Consider the following 24,016-nt stretch of genomic DNA (forward strand, 5'->3'; position numbering starts at 1 on the left):
TATATAACTATTTTGTTGCAGTCGAAATTCCTTCCTCTTAAACTGGTGTTCATTGAGTCAGTTGAGTTTGCTCTGTGTATCCCTACTGTCCTCAAACTTGGCTTCCATCATTTATTTTGGTATCCTTCCGTCATGCATTCTCTTCACATGTCCAAGTCAAGTTAACTTATTTTTCTCAGTTCTGTCATTCAACTTTCCTACTCGGTTTTCTTTCCGAACACCATCACTTCTCACTTTCTCTCTCCTCATTTCCCCAATCATATTTCTAAGGAATTTTATTTCACAGGCTTAGATTCTACTCTCCACTCTGTTGTCATTTCCCCAATCTGATGCATATGTCAATATGGATGTAAAGTATATCTTGTCCAGCATTTCCATACCCTTCATTGGGATCTTCCATACCCAGACTAAGCACCTCACACACTGGTAAAATGTATTGCTCTGCTGTACCCTTTCACTAATGATTGTCTCCATCCTTGTATTTCCCATTTTTCACTACATAAATATTTGCAGTTGCCCACAATTTCAATATTCTATCACTTAATATTAAAGCATCCCTTACTTTCTCTGTCCCCTCTGGTTACTGCTATAGTCTTGCTTTTCTCCACACTGCACTTCATGCCATATTTCTCGATCCCCCCTTTGAAATGTTTAGTTCTTTTCATACATCCTTACTGTTGGTTCCCTACATGTCATCAGCAGATAGCAATAACACCATCTCCCTTTCTCTGTAAGCTTCTTTTGTCTCTTTCACAATTTCATTCATCACCATTACAAATAAGAATGGTGATGCCACATTTTCTTGTCCCAACCTTGTAACATTCCTAAACCATTCAGTCCTTCCAACTTGAGCCTGGACACACTAAAGCAGTTGTCACACATTGCTTGAAGAATTTGAATTGTTTATTGTCCACCTCCCTATCTCTCCAACATTTCCCATACTTTCACATTGATGAACTATCATATGCCTTCATGAAATCAAGAAATATCATCAGTAGATCTTTCCAAACACACAATGCCTTTCCATAAATTCTGACAATATTATGATAAGGATAGGTTGCTGCTCACCATATAGTAGAGATCTCAGGTCGCAAACAGACACAGGGTAAAAGACTGCTAAACAAGTAAGCTTTCAGCCAAAGACCTTCTTTTGGAGTAGGCAGTGGTTGTGTGTGAGTTTGAACAAGATAGGCAACAGTAAATGCTGAGGAGGAGGTTGTATAAGAACAGTTGGTGACCATAAGAAAGAAAATATGATAGGAAAAAAGTAAAAAGACAATAAAAATCATAATTGGGAAAGTTTGTGCAAAGGAAAACCAGAATAATTTTTGAAAATATAATTGGAAGGACAAGGAATCTATTCACCAAGCAGCAGCAGGAGAAAACGCATATAAACACCTATAAAAGTTACAGAAATATGCAAGCTTCTGGAGCCAGTGGCTCCTCCTCCTGGCAAAACGGTTGAAAGGATAGGAATAGGGATGAAGGAATGGGACTTGTGTGTTTTATGAAATAGCAGTGCAATAGAAAAATTGCCTCAATGTTGACATAGCCATGGGAACCAGAATGGCTCCTTCCTAAGCCAACCTTTTCATGGATCACTTGGTGGGTGCTCTCCTGGTTTAATTTAGATATATTGATGACATCTTTGCCATAAGGACTTTTGGTGAGGCTAACGAGTTAAAATTTCTGAAATCTCTAAATACATTCTCCCAATTAAATTTCATGTGGCCCTGTTCTGAATCCCATACCACTTTCCTCAATGTTGACATCACCTCACCAAGGATCAGCTACACATTTCCGTTCACATTAAACCTCAAACAAATAAAAGTACTTACATTGTGACAGTTCCCATCCTTTCCATGTGAAATATTCCTTCCATACAGCCTGGGTCTTCAAGGCAGATGTATCTGTTGAGATGCAGACTCTTTGCATCAATACATCACCACCACAGCTTTCACTGGGTATAAATAGCCCACCAGTCTAGTTAAAATGCAGATTTCCTGACCCATCACATCCAGTCCTGGCACTGCTGATCCATCCAAAAACAATGTTAGCAGTACACCTGTTGTCATTCAGTACTATTCTGGGCATAAATGTATTACTCAGGTACTTGGACAAGACTTTAACTACTTAAAAATCCTACCCTGAAGTGAGGTCCATTCTGTCTGACATTTTGTGCCTACCACGCCAGGAATAGCTTTCAACTGAATCTCCTCCTCCCTTTCCCCCAAATCTCTACAATATCTTGGTCAGACACTATGGTGCTTCCTGCACCCATTTCCCTACCCTGTGGCTGCTACCTCTGTGACTGTCCCTACTGTAAGATTTCTCCTATGCACCCTCCTGACATCACCTATACCAGCCATGTAACTTACAAAACACACTTTATCGCATGGAGAGCCGCCTGTGAAATGATGCCGTGTACCAGCTGTTATGTTAACACTGCTCAGCCTTTTACATCAATATGACTACCACTAAGTTATCAGTTAGGACGGATGGGCATAGACAGAGGGTGTATACTGTCAACACATGTTCTGTGACATGACGGTTGTGACCTTGGTGCCTATTTTACCGCATGTGGACACAGTTTCTAAGAAAGCCACAGATGGGAATTGGCACTGCAACATGTGCTTGGTTCTCATCATCCACCTGGCTAAATTTATGTTAATTTCTTTGATCATAGCATTTCTTTTCAGTAACTACTTTTTTTTCTCCACTCACTTTTTAGTTTCCTTCATTTTTTGTTTTCTGACCTACCTATTACCCCAACCCCACCCCACCCCATCTGTCTAACTCTTGCGCAATGTTTTTGCAGCAATCTCTGTCTTGGTAATCACCCTATCTACTACCTTTAAGCTCTTAGGTTTCCAAAGCTCATCCATTGCAGTCCCCAACAATCACCTTTCCTTCTCATCCCTTGCAGTAAGTCTCTTTAAATAAGGTTCTTGGCACCTTTTCCATCCTCCATTTCCTGAACCTCACCAGTCCTTTTCCTTCATGTCACCAAATAAAAATAGGAATGATTTCACAGCCTTACTTAATATTTGACATGTATGGTTTCCCTCATAACCTCATATCAAGCCGAAAGGCCTGAAACTATGGAGTGGTTACTGTGCTTATCAGTAGGCTAAAATTTATTTTAATATGTTCCCATTGAAATACTATCACGAACTTCGGCATACATATTAACAAGTGATCTACAACTAATATACACTGGTTTTTAAATTTTTTGTACTAAAAGAAATTTTGGTATGGGAATTCAGCATTTTTATGCATATGGTCAAGTAGTGCATATTTTTAAATCTTATAAGAAACTGAATAAAACTGAACAAATTGTAGGTCTTTCAGACAAATAATTTTTGAGCTATGGTCATTTTAAAACTTCAGAATGTGACAGAAATTGCACAATTTTGGAAACTTCAAAACGTAATAGCTCAAAAAAGAAAGGTCCAAAAAAATTTAATTTGCAATTATGAGGAGCTTAGATTGCAACTCACTGTAAAGATGGCACATTGAGTTGCAGACAGCCACAATGAAAAGACTGTTACGCACTGTGGTCCACTTAGCTCTTGGGCTGGTTGACATACCAGTATAAAAATCTGTGCAATGATTGCAGCAGAGCTGGTATATGACATGCTGCTCACAAATGATCTACCTCTGGTGGGGTTGGATAAGACTTACAGAACTGGAATAAAAAGTGCTGGGTGGGTGGATTGGGCAGATCTGGTACTGGGAGTGGCATAGGGATGGACTAGGATGTTACAGAGGTTGGGTAAGTGACAGAACAACACTTTAGGATCTTCTGTAGTTTGTCACTCATTTCATGGCATGGTGACAGATAATCAAAGCCCTGACAAAGGATGTGGCTGAGTTGCTCCAGTCCATGGTGGTATTGGGTGACAAAGGGGGTGCTCCTTTGTAACTGGTTTCTGAGGAGGGAGGGGGGGGGGGGTTATTTGGGGAGGGGGATAAAGCATGCGAAATCAGTTGGCAGACTGCATCTGAGGGATACTGCCTGTGAAGGCCTTCATGAGACCCTCAGCATACTGGGCAAGGGAGTTCTTGTTACAGCAGACATGCCATCCCCAGGTAGCCAGGCTGTGTGTGTGTTGTGTGTGTGTGGGGGGGGGGGGGGGGGGGAATTTTTGGTATAGAAGGGATGGCAGATTTCGAAAACAGTTACTGGTTGGTGGTTGGTGGGTTTAGTATGGGCAGAGGTGTGGCTGGAACCATCAGAGAGGAGGAGGTCAATTTGCAGGAAGGTGGCACACTGGATTAAGGGTGACCAGATGAAGCAGGTTGGAGAGATGGTGTTGAGGTTGTGAAGGAATGAGGATACAGTTTCTTGGCACTGAGTTCATGTCATGAAGGTATCACAAATGAAGCTGAACCAGACCATGAGAATGGAGTATTGGGATGTAAGGAAGGTTTCCTCTAGATGGACCGTAAACAGATTGGCATAGGAGGGTGCCATGTGGGGTCCATGGCTGTGCCGCAGATTTTCTTGTGCACTGTTCCTTCAGAGCGCAAATAGTTGTGTGTTAGGTTAAAGTTAGTAAGGAATATGAGGAATAAGGTGGCGGGTTTGAAGTCTGAAGGACATAGGGAGAGTAGTGCTGAACATTGGCAACACCACGGGGATGTGGAACATCGGTATATAGGGAAGTGGCATCAACAGAACAAGTGGAGATACAGGAGATGAGGGGATCGGGATGGTGGAGATTCAGTAAAGGGAGTGGTTGGTATCTTTGATGTGGGAGGCTAGATTTTGGGCAATTGGTCAGAGGTATTGGTCAATAAGGGCCAAAATTCTGTCAGTGGAGGTGCAATAATCAGCTAAAATGGGGTGTCCATGATTATTGTATTTGTGAATGTGGATTTTGAGGAGCATGTAGAAGTTGGGTGTACGGAGGATCATAGAGATGAGGAGGGAAATGGATTCAGGGGAGAGGTTCTGGGAAGTGCCTCAGGCTTTAAGCAGCAGTTGGAGATGATGTGGACTTCTCGGATGGGATCACTCGGGCATAGTTTATAGATGGCGCAGTCAGAGAAGTGGCAGAGGCCTTCTGCCAGATAGTCGCTGCAATTCATAACAAAGGGTAGAACCTTTGTTGAGGTTAGCGTACATTTTGATTCTGTGTATGACTGTCCTTTCTTCTGCTAAAAGGTTAGTATTCTTAGGAAGGAACTTGGGGAAGGATGGTGAGGCCAGTTTGGGGGTAAGGAATTCCTGAAAGGTGACTAGGGGATGTTTTGGTGGAAAAGGGGGTTGATGACAGTTGGATGGTTGTGTGAACTTGGAGAGCCAGGGTTCTGTGTTGAGATTAGGTTGTCTTTTGTTGGAGGGACGTATGGCAAAGAAGTGTTTGTATTGTAGGGATCAGGAAAAGGAGAGTAGGTCTTTGAAAAGTCCAACTTGGTTCAATTTGGGTCTAGAGCTGAAGGTGAGACCTTTAGGTAGGACTGTAACTCTTGTGGGGCAGAGAATTTTGATGGAGTGGTTAACAACAGAGTTCTGGAAGTGTTTCAACTCTGGATTTAGTGGAGTGCTGGTAGGGAGTTTTGAGGAATGTGGCAAGTTAGAAAGCTCAGTTAAGCAGGGTCTGGTGCTATGAGGAGTTGACGAGGAGCCATGCTGTAGGCAGGGTAGGGGTTAGATAGTGGTGCTGAAAGGCAGTAGTATAGGATGTCAACAGGCTGGATAACGTATGGAGGTGGTGTCTGGAATGCTCTTCCAGGTGTTTGGGACCAATGGTCTCAATTTTAGATGTATAGAGTAGCGATTGCACAGTAGTAGTATCTTGTATCTTGTGGAGAGAGGAGAGATGGTTCTAGGTTGCCTGTAACATGGAAATATGTTTCTGCAGCACCAGGTTTGTGAGGGAGAGGGTCTAGCAGAAATGGAAAAGGTGAAGGTTGTTAGGAAAGGAAGAATGGGATCCAGTGAAAGGAATTGGAGGGATTCTATAGTTTAGGCAGCATTTAAGGAACAATACGTAGGGTGGGACTGGGTTAAGCCAGGGGAAGGAATACTTATCTGAACTGGTGCAGGAAGGTGGACCAGGGGTCCATTATGACAGGGGAAAAGGGGAATGATGTAGGGAATGGGCAAATAAAGGCATTAGGTGGTTGTTAGGGTTCCAGACAACATAAAAAGACCCTTAAAAACATAGACAGGCAAAAATACATGCAAATACATAAAATTACACACAAATATGTATGCACACACACACAAATACAAAAACAGATAAAATATGCACAATCAAATATATAAAAAACCACACAACACACCAATCCCCTCTCCCCATATTACAACATCCCCGTGTGTGTGTGTGTGTGTGTGTGTGTGTGTGTGTGTGTGTGTGTGTGTGTGTTGAATTATATGTGCATGTTGTAATATGGGGAGAGGGGACTGGTTAGGTCGAGATTCACAAGTTCATGTTGCATAGATAAGTGTGAAAAATAACATGCAAAAATATGCTACCATGAGGTAGGAAATTAGATGTATTGGCAGGAAAAATTTGGGGCATGAGAAGCTGCCCCAACAATTAGTGTGGATGAGACAATTTATACGATATGGCTCAGATGTTGACCAGTTAGACCACCTAGCTATTTGGCATCCAGGCCAATATGATATGCATGGCTCTACAGTGTGCTCTACTTGATGCTGTAACAGTTCAAAGATCTCACAGTTCCTTTTCATTATTCTGATGACCGGATTTTCATCCATCTACTTTTATGTGTATGTGGTTGACCTAGAGCTTCGGTAGCTGGTGCAATGAACTTCTTTGGACAGTTTTACGCAACCTGATAATGCCTAACCACAGCAAAATGCATTATTTTTAAATAAAAATAACTTTGCAACAGTGACTGTTTTATTTCCAATAAAACCATGAAAACCAGTTTGCTTTATCAATTGGTCAGTGATGGAATGGAGTGACTACTCATATAACTTTACAGTGCAGTAAAAATTTTTGATCCAAATTCAGATGCAAGTGGCATATACACAGGAGCTGAGGTCTCCTGACCAGGGATGACTAATGGTCTCTGTTTACTGGAAACAATCTTGTAATAAATATTAGTAATTGTAGAGTTGAAATTAATGTAGTTGTGTCCTTTAACAGTTATATAGATTACTATTTGAAATTTTCTGTAATAAGTTATTAATTATTTCCTTCATAACTTTTGTTTAAGGCTTGTCATTGTCAGGTAGAGAAGATGAACCAACAGGACCTACAGTTGCAGTGCCTCGAGCTGATGATGAGACTTTCTTGCAGTTTTTCCGTAGTGTGAGTACGGAAAAACTGCAAAGTGATAGGCTGGAAATAAGAGATGAAGATCTCAATGAAATCATTGCTGATTCTACTCAGTTGTAAGTATCGTGTAACTGTTTAGAATGTTTGGAGTAGTTTCATGCTGCATTTTTCATTGTGTGCTTAAAATTTCCATAAAATATTAAAAAAGGCCTGTTATTCTAAATTGGAAATCACATAGCTTTTTTACCCAGTTTCTCATCCAATTAACATTTCCTCTAATTAAATGTTGGACATCATTAAATGAAATTGTTTATGTCAGAGATGAACTAGCAGTTACTTTATCACAGTGATTCAAGCTCTTCCTCTCTGACGTACATTTATTATTTTATTCAGCAACATTCAGGAACGTAGAATTGCTGGATAACAGTCACAAGGTCAGACAGCACAATAATGAACTTTATCTTCTACAGACTGGTGCAGAAGAAGTCGGTGAAAGTACAAAGGCGCAACATTACTTCCCGAAACCCTCTCAAGGTTCTGGCTGCAAGAACTGATCTGCAGGAAGAATATGTTGAGGTGAAGACAGGAATAGCAGAGAAAGAAATAAGAAGGCTCAACGTGGAGAAACGTGAGTTGCTCATAATCAGTTGTGGATGGCCAAAGAGGGAATCTAGTGCTTGTTTGTGACTTTTGTTATGGTTGTTATATTGAAGTTGTTCATATGAATTATGTGCAATGAATCTTGATACGAATGGAACGTAATACCAATTAATGAGTCCAAGTTTATTTAGTGAACACCAAAGAGGAACAATATACTGTGGAACAATAAGCTTTTTATTACACTTTTTAACATTTTAATGTTGCCGTCTCTTCGATCTATGCAGCTAGCCGCTATCTCTGTGTAATGTCTTGTCTGTATAGACGAGTATCTATTGTCTTTAAGATCCCTTCACCTTCACACATAAGTCTATACAGTAAAGTAGGGCCCTCCCAGTTCTTGGCTGATCTGTTATAAGACAGGCAAAAAATTAGACTAATGGAGGATTCTTAGTATTATCTCTATTTTCATTCGCTCTCTCTCTTTCTCTCCTTTATCTATGTATAGTTTTTAATATAAGATTTCACTATGTGATATAGTGATAAAAAGTATCAGCCAAATAGAATCTTTGGTGGAGTCCTTCGTGTTGGTAATCAGTGGCTAGCTTGCTGTAAGAGATCTTGAACAGTAATAATAAATGTAAACATTGCAGTCAGTAGGAAGAATCAATCGTTTAGACAATTTGTTTCTTTTACAAAAGATTGCAAATTCCAGATGTGTACAAAGCCTTTTTGGACGATTTAACACAGACTCAGTGATTGCAGGCTCTCATCGACACAACTGAAACTTTCCCACTAATTACAGGGCCAACGTGATCAACAAATGATTCAGAAAAAATCATTCGTTCATTCACTCTAGTACAAAAAAGTCACAAACCTTATTTATGGAGGAAATCGTGTATTAAATCCATCTCCATTACATGTCCAGATCTCCGGTGATTCCATGCCTTAATTATTTTCCTTTTACAATCTCTTTCTCTTCAAAACAAACCGCTAGTGGCACAAGTGTTAATTGGTTCGCTTTAGAGAGAAGAAAAGCAGAATATATATCTCTCAGAAACACATCAATCCCTCAACAGATACTCCAGAAGCTGTCCTAGTTACCACTCCTCTAACAGCCATGGAGAATCCATATATGCATTTCTGTTATTTCAAAGAATAAATGCACTAGAAAATACTTTGGCATCGACGAGCTGTTGCCGCATATATTACAAGCAATTCAGTTCAGATAACTTTTTCAAAGTGAATGAATCTGGATTATTTGATTGAAAATTATTAATTGGTGCATGGTAGAGGGCATTTGCTGTTGGGACATTACAACTTCTACATTCCATAACCTGCAGAAAGATCTTAGAAAAGAACATGATGCTCATGAATGTCTTTTGCTTCTGTAAATAAACAATCTTCTGATATTACAAAAGAAAAAATGGTCCAGCTGTTTAGTTATCATCCACTCATAGAGTGCTGTACAATAACTGCAGTTGAGTTGGTATATAATGTGGCTGCTCTCAAATGAGGCCCTATGTTTTACAGAATACAAATGCATGTATTGAACTGCAGTAAGATTTGGAGGATGGTTGTATAGTGTTTCACCTGGATTGTCTACATGGGAATGAGCCATTGGGTGTACGACTGACAGCAGGTTTGTCGTGAGATTGTACTTAGATGTTGTATAGATCAGGTTTGTATATCAGATGCGTATTCAGTGGTAATGTTTCTGAAGCTGTATAGCTAAAGTAGCAAAAATGTAACACCACAAACACTAGTAAAGTTTGTGTGTGGTTTCATAAGGCTACACACGAGGCATTATTCAACCACAGATAAATGGTTGCCTTTTCTTATTTTCTCCTGGAATTCATTTAATTGTAATATTAACTACACTTACACTAAAGTAAGTAAAATGTGTTTTTATTGTTGTAGTAAGTGTTTAGACAACATCCTATCTAAGTATATTGTACCTCTTTGTGCAGTTTCTGTTAAATGTGAAATAAAAATGAGAACAATGCTCTACACATGGTAACCTCAGTAAATATTTATATGTACACCTCACAGATAAACTTTTGTACTGAACTCTCCTTTTTCTATTTTCAGTGGCTAAGAGCTCACCTTTAGCAGTGGAGGCTCTAGCAGGTCTTGCAAGTAAAGAAGACTTCACAGCAGTTGCTCTGAAGAAAGCATCAAGCTCAGTTGGTTCTTTGCTTCCCTACAAGGATCTGATGTTGATCCATGTGAAAGGACGTAGGCATGTACAATCTCGTCTTGTGGAACCTACTGTGGCATCTGTTAACCATGGAGATAATTATGTACTTGTCACACCAACTGAGGTATGTGTGTCTGTGGTTGTAGTTTTCTAATTTCTCTTCTGCATTCACCTTCCCTTCTTTTTGTTCTTATTTTTGCTGTTACAAATACCACACTCAGTTAAATAGTTTTTAGTGTTTTTGTTTAATTTATTATTGCTACACTTTCTTCCCTATTCTTGTTAGTATATATTGTATTTTGTTTGCACTGTGCATCATATAAATCAGAACTACCTCATCTATGAAAAAAAGTTGCTGTTAACATAGTGTGAACTTCTGTTCACATAAATGCAATTGCAATCTTGTAGGAACTGTGGTTTTTTCCGTCATGTGATGTATGTTTCACAAATCCAGCCTAGTATCTTGCTTAAATGACTATATAAGACACCAAAAGAGAGCAGCTTGAGAAAATAAGAAATAGTTAGAGTATAAATTTTGAGAAATTCTTTACTTGCTCAGTAAGTGTACAGATACACAAATCTCTTCTTTAATTAGAGTGCTACATGACATTTGACTGAAACTGCATGTTAGTGATTGGCATCAAAAAAGAATTATTCCTTAAAAAGGCACATTAAATTCAGATAAAAAGATACAGTTCTTCTTAAAGTACTTTGGAAATCATAAATAAACATACAGTATTTGAGAAATTGATGCAACAGTTTTGAAATGTGTAAGTTTTTGACACTTTTGCAGGTTTTTAATTGGGTTGGCCTATACTCAAATGTCATTGAGCGATCCAGAGGAGCTGAGATAGCACAGTATATTGTGCAGAAGAAAGATCTTGGGTATACAGGTTCAGGACAGGTAACCACTATCACTGAAGAGAAAATAACTTGCTCAACCTCCCAGAAGAAGCGTTTTTGGCAACTGCTTGGGGCTCAAGAAGATATTGGGGAAGGTATGATAGTGTGCCACCATACATATTATTGAGCCCTATTGTTAGGTTTTCATTAAAGTATTGAGTCATAGCTTCATCTCATGAGTGACTTGCCGTCAACACACCAGTACTTGATGTTTTGTACCACTGGAATGTTTTGGCACTACACTGGCTTGTATTGTTCTCTATAGCTCTTGTCTGAAGCCAACATTGAAATAACATTTGTTTAGTGTTCTTGAAATGTAATTTTCGCTTCATGTTGGTGTTACTCATAATATATACTATTGATGTGTAAAATAAGGACTTGAATAGTTTGAGGATTAAATAAGTAAATTTTTTGATGGGTACAGGACACAGCTTTAGATGTCACACACAAATTCTTGTTAACAGTTTCTCATTCTGTCACTCAAGGTACTCCAGCTTATGCTGGGCATCCAGATGAAGATGAACTTTATGAAAACTGTATCCTGGCTACTAACAAAGTTTATGAGCTTCAAGAGCATGAACTGGTTCCCATGGAAGAATATTGGGGTAGTATACCACGCATTCAGATGCTGGATCCATCAAAAGTATGTTCCCTTTGTGTTTACTAAGAAAGAATTTGTTTTCTTTGTCAGATTATTTATGATTACTTTTGATAACTCTTCCATTACATATTATTTTTGTAATGAGTACTTAAACAACATGTGTTAATGGAAGTAAATGGGAAAAAAAGGAGAGCTTGTTAATTACACTACCACAAATATTACAACTTTTACATGTATTTTAATTTTTCATTTAATTAGTTTTATTGGACGTTGTCTTAATGCCTCAGTAACAGTGAACACCTTTTTTTCCAGATTATAGTTTTTGACTTTGGCTCTGAAATGTATATTTGGAATGGAAAGAATGCATCTCTGGATACTCGTCGAGAGGCAATCCATTTGGCACGGGAGCTGTGGTCCGAGGGTTATGATTATACAGGATGTGATGTTTGCCCCTTGACCATAAGTGCTGCTCTTGGCTCACACATAGAGCAAAATGTGAGCACTCCAGTATCTGGTCCGGAACGACCCAGTTGGGCCTTGCTTGGAAAGGTTACACAGCACATGGAGACCATACTTTTCCGAGAAAAATTCCTTGACTGGCCTGATTTTTCTCGTGTCATACGCTCGAAGGTCACAGATGATATAGATAAGCAGGTTTGTATATGCTTGAAAAGTATTGTGTTAGTGTAATGCAAAATACTGCTTCTTTCAGTGTAGTTAATACAGTAACCTGAAACATAAAATATTAATGTGTCAATAGATATAATTTTGTTCAAAAAGTATTTTCTCAAAAAGGTGTAATGCCGAAAACTCAATAGAAACAGGATATCAATCGACCACATTAGGTGCAATGTAAATTTAGTTAACTTTTTTGCGGGGTGTGTGTGGGGAGGGGGGGGGGGGGAAGGGGGGGGGGGTGTCAGGGATATAGGTAGCAGACAAATAAAATGCAAGTTATTGGGACATGATTACACACAAAAAGTAGCAATGCCGCGATATTCAATGTTTGTTTACTTCTGAACTTCATTTCTCTGATTGTAAGTCAATTTTGATAACTGATCACCACTAACAGTTACGTCACTGTGATGAAGTCATAGTTGCCACATCTCAGTTAATACATTGATATAGATCAATGTATTAACTGAGATATTTACCTCTAATACACAGACCAAGTCGTAGATTACAAAGTTTACTTAGAAATGAGGGTTCTGGTATTGTTCATCTCCTCCAAAGCAAGTAATTTTTCTGATTGAGTTTCCGTCAAATGTTTAATATAATTTAACATTTAATGTGAAGTTTTAATAATTCCAAGAGGAATAAGACAAAAACTGCAAATGTATGCTAATAAAACATTAAATAAATAGTCTTTTTATTGGCATAACCAACAACATTACTATCCATTTTGCCACAGTAACTGATTAATTATATAAATAAATAATATAGATTTTTGCTTCAGTCATCTATACATTTCAGTAGTGTGCTGTCATCACCAAATGTGTGTTGTTGTATTGACATTCTGACATGGATATATGTTGTCCTTTCGGTAGACAGTGATGAGACAAGAAAGTTACATGATGTCTTGATGTTTAGCAGAAACCCACGTAACTTTCTTGCTTCATCACTGTGTGCAAAGAAAGCATCAAACATGCGTGCTACGGACGTGATATATAATGTGAGTAAAGCAAAATCTTCCTGATTTAAAATAAATAGTGACTGAAAGAAAAAAAATCAGTCTTACTTGTTTATTACCTAATCACTCACAGTCCTTAACCAGTAATCCATTATGGGCAAAGTGTATCAAATCATGTATTTTCTTTTGAATCATTAAAACTTTCTGGTATTTCTTGGGGAAGTGAACTTAACATGTACAAATTGTGACAGAATGTTGTCATTGCGACCATTAAATTCTGTTCCTAGAACCTATAAGTGAATTTTATTGCTTGTAAAATTCATATTTTTCTTTCAACCTGCTAGAAGTCTTTTCATATGTGGTGCTCAAGATATGAACTTATTCTATGAACCAATCATTTTGAGTTTTTGGGTCTGCTATAAGATGTAGATATTATAATGTAATTAAAGACTAAAGTTTTTGTAAACTGTTAAGTAAACTTCTAGGAGATCAACAACTACTTTTACTTCATAGTACTGTTAAATTGTCAACTCACAAAATATTGAAGGCTTTAGGTACATTTTTTAGCACTGCCATTAAATGCCAAGCTGTTGTGATTTGATAATTATTTTTACCATTCACCTTAAATACATTTGCTCAAAGTAGTTTTTGGAAATTAAATAAAAAGGCTGCTTTATCCATTATAATGAATGTTATCTAGTAATAGAATGCTACAGTAGACATTTTATTGTCAGAACAGTAACATATTATCTGTACCTAATCCTTCAAATCCTTGCAGTAGTACTAATTAGTGCAATGCATAGGTTTTATGTGTATATTCCGAGATGATACTGTACATAGATTACATACTCAAGTAAATAATTTAAGGGTAAAGGACACCACTTACGAATAACAAAAGCATTGAGTCATCAACAGGTGTGCACAAAAGAGAATGAAAACTTGCTAGCATTCAGAAAAGGTATACTTTCCTGAACTTCTTCAGATAGGTGGAGCTGGGGGTGGGGGAGAGGGGCTCGGCGGTACACTCTACCCCCATAGCTCTCAGGGAAAGGGGAAAATATACTGTAAGATGTTTTTCTTTCTCAATAAAATGATTTAAAGAAGGTATTACACAGTTTTTAACAGGATAATAACTTTGACGTTTTTTTTATGACTACTAACAAATCTCCACTCATCTTCCAATATATTAAAAATATTTGAGGGCCCCAGGTCCAGCTCCCTATACCGCCCCACCTTTGTAGACTATTGTGTGTGTGTGTGTGTGTGTGTGTGTGTGTGTGTGTGTGTGTCCACTCTCTAACTTGAGAAGGAATTTATTTCTGAAAGCTAGCAAGTTTTCCTTCTCCTTTGTTTGTACCTATCAATGATTCAGTGATACAGCTGTTCATTGACGTGTCTCCTTTAATTCTAAATTAATTACATTATACCGGAACTATCCTACTATATTTACATACCCATGTTTCAGTTATAGAGAGTAATGTAGTGTTGTTCTTCATCCCTTTTCTCTTCTAGCTTTTCTATTGCATTCTCCACATACTGAAAAAGATGAGTTGCAAGTCTCCTCTCCAGGTTGGTTACAGCAATGTTGAAATTCTACTTTCCTTTTTGGAATAAATTTGTCATATACTTTGCTTCTTGTCCTCTTATGATTTTTGTTAATACACATTCAGTGTTAAGGAAACCACATCAGTCAATTTATCAGTACTCATCATATGGGCCAAAAGCCATTAGATATTAATCTGAAAAAAATGGAGGGAAGCCAGTGTGGTGACAAACAGGGCAGTCAACCAGTGACACACCACACGGATGCCAGTATCTCTGGTAGGATCGGACTGCATACTGAAAGCCTCAGATGGCTAAGGTGCATTTAGGGGCACACAGAGTACAGAACAAAGAAGCCAGGATAGCAGAAAGGTGGTGGGAGGGGGTGATTGGCATGTAAAAAATGATGATTAATTCCCCTGATACTCCATAACATCGGGGAGCTTTTGAAGACATCAGTCTGGCAGCATACAAGCGAGAACTTTATACAATATAAATTCTTACAAAACAGGAGATTTTAAGAGTTAGTTTTGGCATAATTAAAATTAAGAGATGGTGCTAAAACTTTCAGAAATGATAATAAAGTACAGAACCAACGTGTGGTAACTTGAAGGATATATGGATTCAGGACCTTGTTGTCAAGCAGAAGGTGATATGAGCAGTGGAAAACTGTCAGTTTCTGACTATGGGGGGGGGGGGGGGGGGGGAGGGGAGGGGGGGGGGGGGGAGGAAGTAAACTAATGCTGGTCAAATATGAGGTGTGAGGAGATGGCTTTCAATGGGTAAAGGGCTTGTGAATGAGGATGTAAAACAAATTTTGTGAAATTTGGAGTGAGTAGGTGCTTCCATTAAATGTGTGACAAATAGTGGGCTGCCAGTGCTGTGGTAAAAACATACAACATAGATTTAATTGATTTTTAATGACGTGTTCACATGTAGTTTCAGGCTAAAAATATAGACAGTTTTGGAACAAGGAGTTAACTACAATAGTTGGAGACTAATAGTGCCATCAGCACTCTACAAGAGCACCAAAGTGTTTCTTTTGATAACTGCTACAAAAGGATGCTGAAGAGTGTAGTACGCCCATGCCCGTATGAAAAAAGGACAAGGGTGAGGGGCTTGAGGGATAGTATTATGAATGACTAAGAAAGTTAAAAAATGTAGTTCAAATAATATGACATAGAAAAGACTGTCCCAGTGGTCTGTAAAATTATATGTATTTGGTCGTGGACTGGCTTTGGGCTTCTTAGGCTATCATTATTTCCCAGCTGACAATGGCCTAAGAAGCTGAATGCCAGTTCATGACTAAATAAATATAACTTTGTATAACGTCCTTTTTAATATTATTGTCATGTTCTGCCAAACATCAATGGAAAATGCAGTTGATATGTGCTTCAAAGTTATCCTTACTGTATTTTATGCCACAGTGGATATTTTACATCCTTTTTCAGTAGCTTGATAAGTGACGTGAAATTGTCCCTTTGAGATGATACGATGGGCTACTGTTTATTGAATTCGTGATGATTTGTAGCTTCTTATAGTGTCTCCGAAGGCTCTTTGTGAGATCGATTGTACAAGACTTGCTATAAAGGGTGAGCATAAATTTTAACTGTCTCTTTCTATCCCCCCCCCACCCCCCACCCCGCCCTCCCACTTGCAACTGAAGAGTGGAGAGAAAACGTTAGTGTAGTAGTATGTATGTCTCCCAGTCACACACTCATCAGTGGAGGAGACCTTAATCATATATCAGTCAGTTGGGATATGTACAGTTATTTAAATGCTTAGCATTGTAAGACATTCTGTGAAACAACACTAAATGCTCTCTCTGAAAACTGCTCAGAACACACATTGAGTGGCAACAAATAAACAAACCTGACCTGTTGGAACATGTCCTCATTGAAACTGGTATCAGTGTACATGATGCTGTTCTAGCAGTGACAATTATCAAACTACAAAGGGCAACTAAAGCAAATAGAGAGGTTTACATGTTAAATAAAGTAGATACTTTTCTATCTCAAAGAAAAACTCTTTTAAGTTTTAGCTCAAGGCATGAGCATTTAGAGGAACTTCAGCTCAAGCTTAGAAGAATAGTTGACTGATCACTGGATAAATATGTACCTAATAGAACAGTTCACATTGGGAGGCAACCTAGATGGTACACATTGCTCATAAAGAAACTGTGGTTGATGCATAATAGGTGTAATACGAATGTATAGGGATGTAGGTAGACAGAGGTAAATGAAACATAATTGGCTGTGTAAAGCTGAAGTCTTCAATAATTACCAAAGCAGAATGCTATCAAAAGACCTCATACAAAACCTAAAGAAATCCTAGCCAAATGAAATCCTCCCCTTTCCAACTACTTTTTCTTCCATTTTGACACAACTGATAGCAAAACATATAGCACTGATAATGCCAAATTCAATCATATGTGATGAAATGGTCCTCCATCATGAAACTACAGTGGTCCAGCATGCTAGGTGAGCAAAACCAAAGTCCATTCAGTATTTTTTCACCCAAACAATTGTGTGCTTCATCAGTATTGTACAATAATATAAAATCGATTGGGAATGGGGAAAAAAAAAGAAACCAAACGTAAAAAGTGAACACACATACAACACAAAATATTTTACATTCCATAAAATTAAAAGAAAAAATGTATATAGAACAATGTGTGTATAATATACATGTAGAATATATTTTTGTCTGGGAAAGTCTTATTAAACTACCCAACATGACAATTATCACTGAAGTGGAAACACATTGGGTGCATGTACAGTATTATATGTTTAGCTATTACTCAAATGTTGAAATGGAAAAACAAAATGGAGAGGGGGGGCAGCATTTCAAAAAAGATGACTTTTCTGATAAATCTGGGTGTACAATTGTAATGTGCGTTAAAACCCATAGAACATTTATTTGAAAATTTATTTTCTTGCATCAACAGTATTCATTCACAAATATTAAATTCAGTTTCTGTCAAGGTGGTGTTTCATCCCCTTAACTGCTGTGTGAGCATATATAAAAAGATGTGAGAATCTGATTTTCCTCTACACTAAAACATATTCAAAGCTGATCAAAATCAAAGTCTATCCCTTGGATAGGTTTACTTGTCAATGCCATATCAGTGCTTCTTAATGAAAATACAGCCATATGGGGTATCAAAAAATCTGAGAAAGGCTTGTGGATTTCTTGGCAGGGCGGATGTAGGATCTTATCTTAGATGTAGGGCCACTTTCAGGTGTAGACGTAACTTCAAGTGTGCCACAGGAGAATGTCTTGAATTCTTTTCTGTTCATGTCGTGTATTAGAGACCAAGCACACAATATAAATTTAACCTCTAATTTTTTTGTAGGTGATGCCATTGTCTTTAGTGAAGTACTGTCTGATAACAGCTGCACAAAAGACCAGAATGGTGACTGTGAAAGACGGATCAGGCATGCACAGCACTACAAACATTATTAGGTTGAAACTTAACTAACCTGGATTTGCCACATTGGTTTCACTGCTGCTGCTGCTGCTACTCCATGTCTGGTTGCTTGTTGTAATCTGGTTTTACAATAAGTTTTAAGTGATGGAAACAACACTGTATTACACTCCTGGAAATGGAAAACAGAACACATTGACACCGGTGTGTCAGACCCACCATACTTGCTCCGGACACTGCGAGATGGCTGTACAAGCAATGATCACACGCACGGCACAGTGGACACACCAGGAACCGCGGTGTTGGCCGTCGAATGGCGCTAGCTGTGCAGCGTTTGTGCACCGCCGCCGTCAGTGTCGGCCAGTTTGCCGTGGCATACGGAGCTCCATCGCAGTCGTTAACACTGGTAGCATTCCGCGACAGCGTGGACGTGAACCGTATGTGCAGTTGACGGACTTTGAGCGAGGGCGTATAGTGGGCATGCGGGAGGCCGGGTGGACGTACCGCCGAATTGCTCAACACGTGGGGCGTGAGGTCTCCACAGTACATCGATGTTGTCTCCAGTGGTCGGCGGAAGGTGCACGTGCCCGTCGACCTGGGACCGGACCGCAGCGACGCACGGATGCACGCCAAGACCGTAGGATCCTACGCAGTGCCGTAGGGGACCGCACTGCCACTTCCCAGAAAATTAGGGACACTGTTGCTCCTGGGGTATCGGCGAGGACCATTCGCAACCGTCTCCTTGAAGCTGGGCTACGGTCCCGCACACCGTTAGGCCGTCTTCCGCTCACGCCCCAACATCGTGCAGCCCGCCTCCAGTGGTGTCGCGACAGGCGTGAATGGAGGGACGAATGGAAACGTGTCGTCTTCAGCGATGAGAGTCGCTTCTGCCTTGGTGCCAATGATGGTCGTATGCGTGTTTGGCACCGTGCAGGTGAGCGCCACAATCAGGACTGCATACGACCAAGGCACACAGGGCCAACACCCGGCATCATGGTGTGGGGAGCGATCTCCTACACTGGCCGTACCTCTGGTGATCGTCGAGGGGACACTGAATAGTGCATGGTACATCCAAACCGTCATCGAACCCATCGTTCTACCATTCCTAGACCGGCAAGGGAACTTGGTGTTCCAACAGGACAATGCACGTCCGCATGTATCCCGTGCCACCCAACGTGCTCTAGAAGGTGTAAGTCAACTACCGTGGCCAGCAAGATCTCCGGATCTGTCCCCCATTGAGCATGTTTGGGACTGGATGAAGCGTCGTCTCACGCGGTCTGCACGTCCAGCATGAACGCTGGTCCAACTGAGGCGCCAGGTGGAAATGGCGTGGCAAGCCGTTCCACAGGACTACATCCAACATCTCTACGATCGTCTCCATGGGAGAATAGCAGCCTGCATTTCTGCGAAAGTTGGATATACACTGTACTAGTGCCGACATTGTGCATGCTTTGTTGCCTATGTGCCTGTGGTTCTGTCAGTGTGATCATGTGATGTATCTGACCCCAGGAATGTGTCAATAAAGTTTCCCCTTCCTGGGACAATGAATTCACGGTGTTCCCTATTTCAATTTCCAGGAGTGTATTTAGCTCCACATTTGCACCTTTGTTGTTGTTCATAATCTTAAAGTGATCAGCTTGTCTTAAGAATTCAGATATTATATTAATTGCAGGTTAGAAATTTCGGAATATTGGAATATTGGAATATTTCAACAGTCACAACATAATTTTGATACACTCTCTACTTCTGATTTATACTGGGCATAAAGTTACATTTCTTACATAATCACTTCACATAAAAACAGTTCATTTTTCGTTGTTAACTAACTGTATACCATTAATGAAATAGCTGAAGCGTAATTCCTCACTTTCTTGAAGGCACTTAATAAGACATTTATGCAGAGATGTCAGCAGTTGGTTGCTAAATGAGAACGCACTCAAAGAACTTCCAAAAAGACATTTACACTGGTGCTGACTGGCATATATGTGTTAATAATTAGCCAATTTTGATACAGAGATGTTCACAAGCTTACATTCATTTACTGACTGGCTTTGACTCTTAAGACATTTATGTGAGGCTCACTAAAAGTGGACTGATTGAAGCATTGTCGATTACTACTCATAGTTACATATGTCTGTAAGAATAAATTACAAATTATTGATTGACAGAAAAGACAAATTTAGAGGATACAGAATTACACTGGACAAAATAATGAGTCTGTTTAACTGCGGCTTGAATAAAGAGAAAATTAACAAAACGATAGGAACTATGTTGTAACTAAAATTTATACTTCTGAGGGTATTTTCCAAGCTTCACGCAAAGTTCACAAGTTATGAATTTTCCTAATGTTCTTAATTCCTCAATTACCACATTATCCTGATAACCAAAGGTATTTTGTAGCGAAGAAAAATTATGGCAACAGAATCATGATATTATTTCTTGGAATTAAATATGCTTAAAGTTCAAAATAACAGGAGTATTTTATGGAGGGTAGACAATTACAAACAAACCTTTTAGTTAATGACTTTTCAGGAAAAGTAAAATGTTTACTTGAAAAAGAAAAATTAGGGCTTGTGACTGAGACACATTATTAAAAAAAGACATAACTATTGGCTCATTTAAAATCTTAGCTTCACATGTTCACTATAGATCAAAATTGCTCACTAATCTTTCAAATAAATTGTTTTTAGGTAAACTAATTATTTCTTTGTAGTTAGAAATTTACCTTATTTAGTTAACAACTAAGTTTCATAAGCCTTGGGTTGAATAAGAAATTACTCATTTCATATAATTATAGCATCTGTATTATGAATATAATGGATAAAAAAGAGAAATTATGTATTTAAGGAGTAAAATCATAGCAAGTGGAGGCACCTCGACCTTGCTTTGTTTCAGAGCAAGTGATGAAAATTATACGGTGTATGGTGTATGCACATAGCATTTCCAACAGGATTGGTTATATTATGTGTAAACACAGTGTGAAATGTGTTTTTGACCACTGCCTAGGATTATGGCCCTTTTAGGGTCTGTAAAGCATGATATTGTTTTGTGTAAGATTGGTGCTTGCCATATCCCATGCGGTTGTGGTATGTCTTCCATTGGTCAGACCATCAGGATTACCGAGGACCATTGTATAGAACATAAGTGTCATACATGCCTCCAACAACTGAGCAAATCTGCTATTGCAGAACATTGCCTTGGTACTGGGAATTTTGTGGAGTGTAACACCACTAAGGTTCTGGTGTACATTTTCAGCTATTGGGGTAGTGTTATTAAGGAAGAAGTTGAAACTGAATTAGCAATAGACACAAAGGTTTCGACTTAAATTCTGCTAAGAATCCCACTCTATCCCTGGTCAAACAACAGGGGGCAGAGTTATGAAGCGGAAAGAATCCAGCACATACGGTACAGGAAGTCCCCTGTGCCATGTGTTTCAGTTGTTGCGGGTATGGATATAGTTATGATGTTGAATGAATGCCCTGAAGGTACATACTTGCTAGAATTTTGATATTTATATTGTGTTCTTTCATTGGAGACACATTTTGTACTGTTGTCATCTCAATAATTTGTTTCTGCAATTGGTACTCTGGTTCTGCAGTTATTAAAGCTACTTTGACCACAAATGAATATAATGAGTTAACATCTTGCTGAGATCAAGCATTTCCAATAATGTGGTTTGTGAGCATCTGACTAAAACTGTTACTACCTAAATCTCATAAATTCACTTGAAAACTGTTTTGTCAGTGTCCAAATTGATTGAATTGTGAAAATAATAGTTGTCAGACATTCACTGTTAAGTAGTTCAACAGTTCATCTCTCTCTCTCTCTCTCCTCTCCTCTCTCTCTCTCTCTCTCTCTCTCTCTCTCTCTCTCTCTCTCTCTCTCCCCCCTCCCTCCCCCTCCCTTCCTCCCTCTCCCTCTCCCTCTCCCTCTCCCTCTCCCTCTCCCTCTCCCTCTCCCTCTCCCTCTCCCTCTCCCTCTCCCTCTCCCTCTCCCTCTCCCTCTCTCCCTCTCCCTCTCCCTCTCCCTCTCCCTCTCCCTCTCCCTCTCCCTCTCCCTCTCCCTCTCCCTCTCCCTCTCCCTCTCCCTCCCTCCCCCCTCCCTCTCCCTCTCCCTCTCCCTCCCTCTCCCTCCCTCCCTCCTTCCCTCCCTCCCTCCCTCTCTCCCTCTCCCTCTCCCTCTCCCCCTCCCTCCCTCCCTCCCTCCCTCCCTCCCTCTCCCCCTCTCCCTCTCCCTCCCTCTCCCCCTCTCCCTCTCCCTCCCTCTCCCCCTCTCCCTCCCTCCCTCCCTCCCCCCCTCTCCTCCCTCCCTCCCTCTCCCTCCCTCCCTCCCTCCCTCTCCCCCTCTCCCTCCCTCCCTCCCTCTCCCCCACTCTCCCTCCCCCACTCCCCCTCCACCTCTTTCTTTCCCTCCCCTCCCACTCCCACTCCCCCCTTTTCCCTTATGCGTATCTTCCTGACATTATTTGGTAGAGAATTTGGTTTTAATTGAAGTTAGCTGTTACTCCCTGCCCTACATTTTCATACACACCCGGTTTATTGTTCGCTAATGGTAACTGATATTGTCTGTTTCCCAAGACCTTATCTTTTATTTATATGCTATTTTGTAGAACTAAATATATTAATGAGTAGTCACTATTAGTGGTTCTTGCCCTTAGAAATGTGATGTTACAATTGTGAACAAATTTAGGGATTGTGCCCCACAGTCTGATTGTTCACCACTTCTGAGGCAAAGTCTGCATACAACTTGTACATAGAAAACCAGACTCAAAGTTCAAAGTTGACATAGTCACCTACTATTCTCCCATTTCTCTCATATTATCTCAAAAACAAAACTCTGACTGGATCAAGTAGCCATGAGATTAGCCCTTGATATTTGGTCTTGCTACTTTTCATACTAGCTATTCTGGCATTGCTGGAAGAAAGGAGGGGGGGGGGGGTGGGGGGGGGGGGGGGAGGATGGGAGAAGTGCAGATTGATTGTACATCTGCATTACACCAGTGCATGTATTAGGGATGTCTGTATGATTTGCATTTGTGTGATTTGCTTTTTAATGTTTGATAATTGTCTTACTGTTTAGAATTGGTTAAAGTTTTATGAGAGTTATTATTTTTCTTGTTCCATTTAAGGCATGTTCATTATGATGAAAAACTTCAATTCTGGTAGTATGCAAAATGTTTCTCATGTCTGAATTTTATTTCATTGTGTCCTGAGATATAGAGAAGTGTATGTTTTTAAGTAATGTTAGTGATCATTACATTTGGTATATAAAATCATCACATTAGATAACAATTCTTTGAAATTTGTGAAGGGACCATTTTCATCCAAAACAAATATGTGTTAATTTTATGTTTCAGTTTGATGCAACCATTGACGTCAAACCCTGTGATGCTAAAATGATGACAGAATCAAAACAAAGTGAACCTGATCTTGAACTTGAAGGCTTGCACCTAGGTCGTGGCTGTAATTACTTTTGATCAGGAGGTTAGTAGAAGCTTCCTTTTTTTTGAAGTGCAGCACACAATTATTACGTGGTGTAATACAAAACATTGTTTCCTGCACCTAACCATAAGGATAATTTACAGAATATATCAGTCATAAGCACTCAGATGATTAATTTTGCAAATTTAGCTCAGCCATTACATGTAATGATAACATGATGATTCAGTATGTATGGGCATTGTTATTTTACACATTTACAACTAATTAGTATGTACATGGAGGAAGATGTCGAACTCCGCGCTGTCGTTGTTTCTACTTCAGCCACTTGGCTCCGCTGTAGTCAGTCACTGGTCAGTGTGGTACATCTCCGCTGTCTAAATCCTTGACTTCGTGGCATGAACACGCGATCTTCGTTA

At 39.6% G+C, this 24,016-nt stretch overlaps 1 protein-coding gene across 1 annotated transcript in view; it reads left to right on the forward strand.

The window, feature by feature from the left end:
• The window catches only part of LOC126354568 (uncharacterized), a 1,114,027-nt gene that overhangs the window by 1,029,180 nt on the left and 60,831 nt on the right, over positions 1-24,016 (forward strand). Inside the window, exons 20-25 of the mRNA XM_050004313.1 lie at positions 7,198-7,375; positions 7,730-7,887; positions 9,948-10,180; positions 10,850-11,054; positions 11,445-11,602; positions 11,873-12,214. Of these exons, the coding sequence (XP_049860270.1) occupies positions 7,198-7,375; positions 7,730-7,887; positions 9,948-10,180; positions 10,850-11,054; positions 11,445-11,602; positions 11,873-12,214 (1,274 nt within the window). The remainder of the gene's footprint in view (positions 1-7,197; positions 7,376-7,729; positions 7,888-9,947; positions 10,181-10,849; positions 11,055-11,444; positions 11,603-11,872; positions 12,215-24,016) is intronic.

This window comes from Schistocerca gregaria, chromosome 3, assembly GCF_023897955.1.
Source record: "Schistocerca gregaria isolate iqSchGreg1 chromosome 3, iqSchGreg1.2, whole genome shotgun sequence".
NCBI classification, from domain to species: Eukaryota; Metazoa; Arthropoda; class Insecta; order Orthoptera; family Acrididae; genus Schistocerca; species Schistocerca gregaria.